The 8675-nt window shown below is 46.3% G+C and overlaps 1 protein-coding gene across 3 annotated transcripts in view; it reads right to left on the bottom strand.

Moving 5' to 3' along the window:
• Positions 1-1919: 1919 nt before the first annotated feature.
• Positions 1920-8675, bottom strand: part of LOC122378372 (COP9 signalosome complex subunit 1-like) — a 62846-nt gene continuing 56090 nt past the window's right edge. For all 3 annotated transcript variants that reach the window (XM_043359360.1, XM_043359378.1, XM_043359367.1), the window contains exons 12-13: positions 6004-6138; positions 1920-2730 (exon numbers count right to left, since the gene is read on the bottom strand). In XM_043359360.1, coding sequence (XP_043215295.1) covers positions 2674-2730; positions 6004-6138 — 192 coding nt within the window. In that variant the 3' untranslated portion in view covers positions 1920-2673. The remainder of the gene's footprint in view (positions 2731-6003; positions 6139-8675) is intronic.

The following is an 8675-nucleotide window of genomic DNA, read 5'->3' as shown; positions in this document are numbered from 1 at the left end:
TTCACCATAGACGTAACCAGGAAAAACGTAATACGGTGACAATCCCTAACCGATGACGCGGAATGAAATAGGGCAGTAAAAAGCTCGACAAGTGACCAATCTCCAATTTTCCCACTGTAGTATTCGTGGACACACCCAACATTGGGTACCGAGGGTTCGCTCACCCACGAGGACTGACTCAAGGCAGTCGAGTGTCGCGTAACAACAACCACATTCATTACGCTAGCGATCATAAAACCACAATCCGGTTCCCTGAGTTTACCAATGAATACTTTGCAATACGGTACGGGCTAGGAAATTGCCGACACTTTCACAAATATTCTTATTCTGCCACTGCGAGCGGTAACCGGTCGGTTCGCTGCGCCGCGCTGGCTGCGGCCGGGGATCCATTTATTTCCTGCGCGTTTCTGGTTGATAGGGTTCGGGAGCATGTCCTACAGCTGAGATCAGCTGTGTGTTGAAATTGGTGGAGTTCGTGTCGCAAGCTGGCTGGTGGACAGCACAAGGTGGATCCGATGCTCATCTGCCATGTCTCAATGGATGTGCTCCAAGCATCAGCACCGTTAGCAAGCTTGCACCGAGCTTGTGGGTTTAATGCTGACGGACACCACCCACAACAACGTACCGGTCATCAGGTGAAAAGGAAAACACCGAGCTTTAAAGACGGAGGTTATGGAAAAAAGGTTAAAACCCGATCCGAAATAGGAATAGGGTGGGGATGATAGCTCCGGGTTTTGATAAATACTTCACGGAAAAGGAACCGATTCTAACGAACATCGGTCATCCTAGTTTTACCTAATCGTACATAACCTTCAAAATAACAAAACACTGGCCCAGAGCCTTAACGACCCGCGTCCCTTCTGAAGTCCACTGTTGTTGGCTTCTGAGAAGAAGTTGAATTATTCTTTGCTTGAGGAATGTGTGTTTGACTTCCTCGATCCTTATTTACTCATCAGTTTGTTTCATGTAATTATAACTGTATATTCAATATTATTAAAAAAATGTTTGTGCCGGTCTTTCGCATTGTGTGAAACATATGAATCTTGGCGAACCGCGATGCCATTGTCAGACTAGCAAATGAACGGACGGTGAATATCCTACGCAACACTACGGAATAGGAAGCTGAACATTACCGGCGTACTGTAAAGTGACTTCTTGTGCCTAAGATAGAAATTTGACTGTACCTATCTGTAACATTGGAAACCATGTTGGTACTATTTTAACATTGTAAAATTTACGTCCACGAGGAACTCAAAAGCTTTTAACACTCAAATGTTAACATATTACTCCATGGCGATAGATAATTTGTAGCATCTTTCGATGGCAGCACGACCTCACTCCACAACGAATCCAATGAAAAGCACATCCATAGGACAATCCTATCTCACTATCTGTACAGTTTTAACTATCGTACCGGAGACGTTACCCGCAATGCGATCGGACGACAGAGGGCGCCACGATCGACCGATACGACAGGAGTTGCCAAATGCGCCTTCACTTTACCAGAACACGCAATAGGAGTATATAGGCGCCACCAAGATTACTTTATTTACTAACTCCGTGGCTGGGCGCCACGGAGCCCAGCCAGCTGAAGCTCACAGGCAAATGGGCTGGAGGAATGCATTCCATGAACGGTAAATTACGATAATTTACCTTCATGAAAAGGATTGTAACGTGGCAGGCGAACTATCAGAAGCGATGAAAATGAGTGGCCGTTCGATATGAATTCATCTCGAGAAGTCAAGAATGAGGAGAATGAGCACTAGTTGCAAAAGAATGAGTGTACTGAATGAGCTACTGACCCCAACGAGTTGAGAATGAGTGTAGTTGCAAAACCCGAGACCCAGCCATCGCACACCCGCGCTGATGATGCATCGCTTCCTACCGGTCAACGCTTTCGGAGGAGATCAGTAACACAGTCTTCCTTGAGTGTGTATTTCCGCACACGTTGACAGACCATCGAGGTATACTCATACAAACGGTGATGAACGGTCTCAGTGCGGTCCAGTCCACGCGACACCGTGACACCATAGGTGTCACACAGTGTCAGTTCAGACACGGTGGCACGTCCGCCATACAGATCGACACTCGGGCCCGACACTGGGCACAACCCCACCCAGCGAAATTTCACAAACCAGGATGGTGTTATTACACTTCCACTAGCCGGCAGATCGAGGGACAGTTGGACACAGGACGCAATGTGACAATACATTACGGGCGGAGCTCAGCTGATTTCGTACAGCTTTCCCACTGTGTGATGAAATACGAGCAAAGCGGGAACAGTTCGATACAAGCGCGGGACAAGCGTTTGCAGACTCTCTGTGCCGCACGTTGCAAGGCAAGCACTGTCACAAGCACTGTCCCCCTAAGTTACGACTCTTGGATGATAGATCAGCCGTCCCCAGATATCCAGGCGATAGCCACACACGCGCTCTGCCTGACCTTGACCTCGTCAAAGGTCACTGCTGACCTCCCAGTATCACAGCCGGGCGCGCCGTCTGACCTCAAACCGCCAGACGGGCGCTGATTGGCTCTTGCAGTGGAGCGCGGCCGCTGATTGGCTCCTGTGCGGCGCCCCAACCCACCTGCCGGGCCGTGATTGGCTGTCGCAGCGGAGCGCGGCCGCTGATTGGCTGTCGCGGCGCCGACTCGGCCGCTGATTGGCTGGTGGCGCTACTCGGTGCCGTCCTGGCTGGCGTCCATTGGCTGGATGTCCTCCCGTCGCGGTAGCTGTCGGCAAGGTCAGGTCAGGTCAGTAACTGGCAGTAGAATGCTAAGGGTGTGCCAGAGGAACGCAATTTCTTTACTTCACTGGAAGTTGGATAACGAGTGGTGATATAACTATTAACCTCATCAATACAAATGCATGGAAATCGACTTGTTTACAAAGGATGCATACGTTTTGCATACATTAGCATTGAATGAGCAATCATTTACATAAGTATCAGACTTGTCATGACGATCAACATTTGTCTAGAAGGGTAGGGCCCACATTCGTCCATATTTATTACAGAGGATAATCAACATTTGTCTAGAAAGGTAGGGCCCATATTCCCCCATATTTATTACAGGGGACAAATAAGGGTGCAAGCCATACGAAGTCCTCCGTGCCTCTTGAATACGGTTCAAAACTCGACGGTAGAGGTCTCGATTTCGACAGCAACACGCGGGTTTGGTGGAGAGTGGCTAGATTCAAATATCAGGCAGCTTGACGAGGGAGCGTCACACTAGTTATACCCGACCTGGACTCCAGGTCGGGCATCGTGCTCCAGGTCCTGGAGCACGATGCGGTACCCACCTGCGATACGCGTTGAGTTTTACATTTCCAAAAGCATTAGTTAAGCCAGCAGTGGCAATTTCCAATGCTGAGCGTCATTCCCTAACAGCTCTTTTTAGCGTGTGCCCGAGTCTGCAGTCACTTTCTCAACTGCCTGCGTTCGGCTTTGATAAAAAAGTTTAACATTTGTCCCCCGGTCAATTACCTGGAAGTCCACTGTCCAAAGCAAATGAACGGGTGGCGTAACCTCAGGCTCAATGCTTAAAATAACTACCCCACGTCGAAGCAATTCACTAAGAATGTGGTCGCTAAGCGACATTCCAAGACAAGACTCATTTTTATCTTAAAAGCGTGGGAACGAGTGTTCTACGTATATGTATAATGACGTGTAATAGAGAATCGCACGCTATTTTTAGAGACGCTCCCCTCGTTACCGCTTAGCACGGAACCATCCTCTCGACCTTCTGAGGAGTTGAACAGCACACCTACATGGCGAAAACGTACTACGAGTGTTGGTAGCTGAACGACGGAGCGGGAGCATTCATGCCTCAATTACCCAAACACTAGGATGTTACTTCTAGAATGCATTTCATTTAAGTGGGCTATGAATACCTATTGCTTCTTTTGAATTCCTAAAGTGCAAAATTCTTCTGAATACATAGGTAAATGATTCTGGAAATCATTTCAATGAATCTTAACCAAGTCAATCAAACTGTATCAAATTCCAGTCAGGTAAATTCAAATAAATGGTGCCCTGATTTGGTACAGAAGTTTTCGTGTCCTATCATGCCTAACTACATTTAGAGGCAAGGATAGATGAAAGGCGGTAGAAAAATTCCACACTCGTCGATACAGCGTTAAGGCCTGGCTACACTATGCGTTTTCGTCGTGCGTTTTTTGCGTGTTTGCGTGTTTTGCGTGATATCGTTCTAGAAAAAAGAACGATATTACGTTTTTGTGATGTTTTTCACCTTAAATTTTAGTTACATAAGAGTTATATTAGCTTTTGTATATAACCAAAGTAAAAATTATATTGTTTATAACTTTTTTCCTAGAACGATATTACGCAAAACACGCAAACCTGCAAAAACGCACGCAGATAACGCATAGTGTAGCCAGGCCTTAATAATAGGACCATTGATGACGTGAAAGGGCATTCAAAATAATTTAGAGCAGAATTCCTCAGTCAAACCGGCGATCTATCAATAGCAAAGGGAAACATGACAAAACAACACCTCTGCACACCTGTGTTTTGCCGTCATTATCGTAAAAACAAGCGGAGAAACAAGAAATGGGGAGAGGACAATGAGTCATCCTCCCTGCGCCGGCGGCCAGTTGTCGAACAAGTGCCAGCAGACCCAGATACCGCGGTGGTGCGGTCTGGCGGCTGCGGGCTGACCGCCGCGCCCCTCGGCCACTGCTGGTGGCCACTCAACAGACCCCCGAGGTCAAATGCGCCACTCCACTCTGGCGAGTTACCACACTCGGCACCACTCCCTGCGAAACAGAACCGCAGACATGGGCCGAACGGGCGTCCAAATTAACTCTGCATGTTGCGCCCGCTGCACATTCACCACAGCTGCCCCACAGGCAGTCCAGCCCCGACAGTGCGGGCAATTCAAACCACTCGCAGCCACCGGCGGGTTACTGCAGTGCGTCTTCGAGGGTTGATAACCAGTCTGCGTCCTTGGGTCTGATTTTGGGCAGGACCACTAGTCCGGGACTAGGCGATGCTGGTTAGAAGCCGTCAGCCCACGTGGATCAGTGGCTCTCATGAGATGTAGCTTAAATGCGGCGCCATACGGAGTTTGCGTGCTTACAGAGGCCGGATTATCAAAACGGGATGATGGAGTGAAAAGACAGGACAATGGCATTCCGAGCCTTACTACAATGTCCGTTTACATGTGCGTGGCTGCAGCGTCCCGATGCAATTCCAGATATATGGAAGTTAAATTTGGCTTGGATAAGCTCACCGACAGTATACTACGTTCCACTCGAAGGGTTAGCTCATGGTTACATAATATCATTGGTAACCTACCATAGCCATTGTGCCTGCCAGTCTTGAGCTGATTAAAGTTTCGGTGCAAATAAAGTAGCATACAGGGGAAACGAGGATGCATTAACATTGCATGAACAACGTTTCCATGCGTTGTAATATGCAACCAGTCGCATTAAATCACAAGATAACATTGCTCATCGCAGAAATGTAATGCTAAAATATTCACGACTGTATGTGGGGATCACAACCTTGATAAGAAACACCGGAACATTTAACGCTCCAAACACGAAAGAACATACCGAGGGAAATGGGAATGACAGTGCCAGCCGGCGCAACAGGTAAAGTAGCCAGTGATCTTTGCTCTACAAGGATCGGTGGCTTCAACAAAAAGATGGACGCAAGCCAGAAAGACGCCAACACAAATGCAAAATAGACACAATAAACCGCATTTTACCACAATTGTTTTGAACATGAGACCATCATTTTCGAAATTTGGCTTTCAGCACAAAGAGTAAGAATGGGATGAGGGAAACGTCACCTGAAGTGACAAGACCGTTTGCGGGTGATTTAGAACGTAACGATATTAATAACCTTTATCAAATTTGCCCAATTAAGATGCAAAGCGTGTAAAAATCACTGTTTAAGCCCGTGCCACGGCGTCAAACAATGAAATGTTACGATCACAAACTTAAATGATAAAAACTCCCTAAGAGCCCGCGCTACTGACCCGCACTGCGATCTGGGAGGCCTGTATGGCGGCCCTCAGGATGAGACCTCTGGTCTGCTTGATATACTCCTTTCCGACTGCCAGCGAGCGCTCGAACGTTTGACTCCGCTGGTCCACGCTCTTGGCGTACAGGATCTGCCGAAAAAAGAAGTGTCAAATGTTAACAGGATTTTCCTAAAAAGAACAGACATGAGACGTATTCAAAAGATCTGTCGAATGTCGGAGCTGCTATGCCGAAAGACATGCCGTTAAAGGTGACAAGTCAGCATGGAGTGACATTTTATCTACTCGCAAAAGTATCATATGCAGCAGAGATACGCATCTTACGAACAGAGTGTGCACACTCGGAGAGGCAGCTAAAAGGACCGAGGACAGGCAAGATTGCCGTTACATTACCTAAAGGGAAAGTACAGGCTCTGATGTAGAGCACGCAGAAAACAGAAAACGTTAGCTAAGTGAGCGGGTAGAGGGCCTGCAAGAACTCTCGGTCAGCTAAAGAGTGACTCGCGGAGATGATCTGCAGGAGAGGCGTCGGGTCGGCTACAACGAGTCGTCATCTCACGTCTCTGTGTGGCGCTAAATGCCTGCGGACTGACGTCACGTCAGTTTAGGCAATTGTGAACATGATATTTCACCACTCCGCCGTAATGCTTCCACATACAACACATCTCGCGTCAAGCAGTCCGCATCAGGTCACATGAAGTGTTTAAGCCAACTGATGTGCATTAATACGCTTGGCGGGAATAGCAAGGTTACGCGAAGGATAAACAACAGAGGACTGGGCGAAAGGTCAGCGCAGTCACGGGTCACATAATCGCTGGTGGCACCAGCGTCAAAAGCACTATATCTCCTTGAAAACCTACTTAAGGGGGTATTACATTCCTGTAAAGCGACGCTTATGCCATGCAGAACAACGCAAAAGCGCTACTAGCTCCACGAGCGTTGCTTTAGTGAGACACAGAAGCTTGGTTGCTGCTAAGACGCTGATCTTCGGATTATTGTTGCATAAAACGCTGTCGTTTTTACCAACGAATGCAATGTGAGGAATGTACGACCGTTTCGCTACTGCGTTTTTCTGTCTTTTTTTTTGCATGATCACAAAGAGCATGCCTTCAGTTAGGCTGACTGTAAAACATGTTTCCCTTAAAGAGACATATCTATCATTGACTTGGAAAAGTTAAGTTGATGCTCAAACACCGTAAAATATAAAGGTGGCCCTTACCATCAATTCTACCAATTCTAACAGAAACCCTTGCCTTAACCCTCGCCCTGGCAGGGGGGGTCGATGCGACCCCCCTAAGGTTTTTTGAAGATAGCGTAAAAACGGCTGGCACAGCTTATGTGGCAACCTTTTTACATATGACCTGAAACTTTCAGGTCCGGGTGACCTTGGATCAGGTCACCAGGTCAGAAAACCGGTACAAGGTCATGGTCAAATTTCAATTTTCTTTTTACACCTGTCCAACTCACAGTTTTGGACTGATTTCCTTCAAACTTTCAGGATGTGCTAAGGTCACCGAGTTGTATAACATATAGTTCGGGTTTTTTGAGGTCACTGACCTGAGGTCAGTTAGAGGTCATTACGTCGTAATGTTAAACCTATGGGAAAATAATAAATTCGGAAAATACTGGAGATATCCGCTTCGTTCCATCACTTTTGTGCTTTGAAACCACAGTACGTAACAGCAGGTCACTTGGTGCTTCTTTGTTTGGTGTACTTATCCATGGGTCAGGTCAAATGAGGTCAAATGACGTTTTTGCCAATAACTTGGGACATAATGACACTAGAGCTACAAAATGGTGTCATTGTGTTCCTGGTGATCAGCCGAATCGAATGATATACGATATGATGCAATTTGGTTAACTTGAACTTAATTAATTATTTAAAGTTTACTAAATAATTAAGAAAAAACTTTAAGTACACTTAAGCAAGCTAAAAAGTATATCATTCGACGCGCCTTGACGTGCTGACTGCTGAGTTCACTGGTGCTTTTCTTTTTGCTCTATCTTAATTAGATCAAAAGTTATAAGCGAAAAACTTTTGACCTGTTTTTAGCGAAATTTTTACATTTATACCCCCCAAAACCCCCCTAAATATTGACCTAGAGCAACCAAATTTGCACAGGGGAGAAAACTCCAGGGGGCCCACCTAACTACCAAATTTGGTGTTTCTAAGTGCCATAGGAGCCAATCGCGAGGGGGGGGGGTCGCATCGACCCCCCCCCTGCCAGGCCGTGTTATGAAAAATGCCCTGCCAGGGCGAGGGTTAAGGCATTTGATCATTTCCAGGTGAATTGTCGAGGATCCTATAGTGTGTTTTAGCATACATTCGGGGATAAATCCACAATCTCAGCTTCATCTTCTATAATGTTAAAAGTGAACGAATTATAGTAAACTTGTATGGATTATAGTTATTTTCAATCCGTCTTTTCAGCTAGGCCTGAAGTTATCTGCTTTAGCGAGCGTGCCCCATTCAGAAATTACGAGACACTTACTTTGAAAGCTTCAAATAACATCATCTTTCCCCTGATAAATAACACCAAGTTCATCAGGCAAGTAACCACAAAGCTGATAACAATGAAAAATACATCTATAAATAGTAAGAATGAATTGCTTAATACTCTATCCAATTTCCGACCACACAATGTTGGAAATACCTACGGTAGGGTGGA

The sequence above is a fragment of the Amphibalanus amphitrite genome, unplaced genomic scaffold (genome assembly GCF_019059575.1).
Source record: "Amphibalanus amphitrite isolate SeventyFive unplaced genomic scaffold, NRLGWU_Aamphi_draft 000007F_arrow, whole genome shotgun sequence".
In the NCBI taxonomy this organism is placed as follows: Eukaryota; Metazoa; Arthropoda; class Thecostraca; order Balanomorpha; family Balanidae; genus Amphibalanus; species Amphibalanus amphitrite.
The sequence above is the reverse complement of the archived record's forward strand: the minus strand, read 5'-3'. Positions and strand labels throughout refer to the sequence as shown.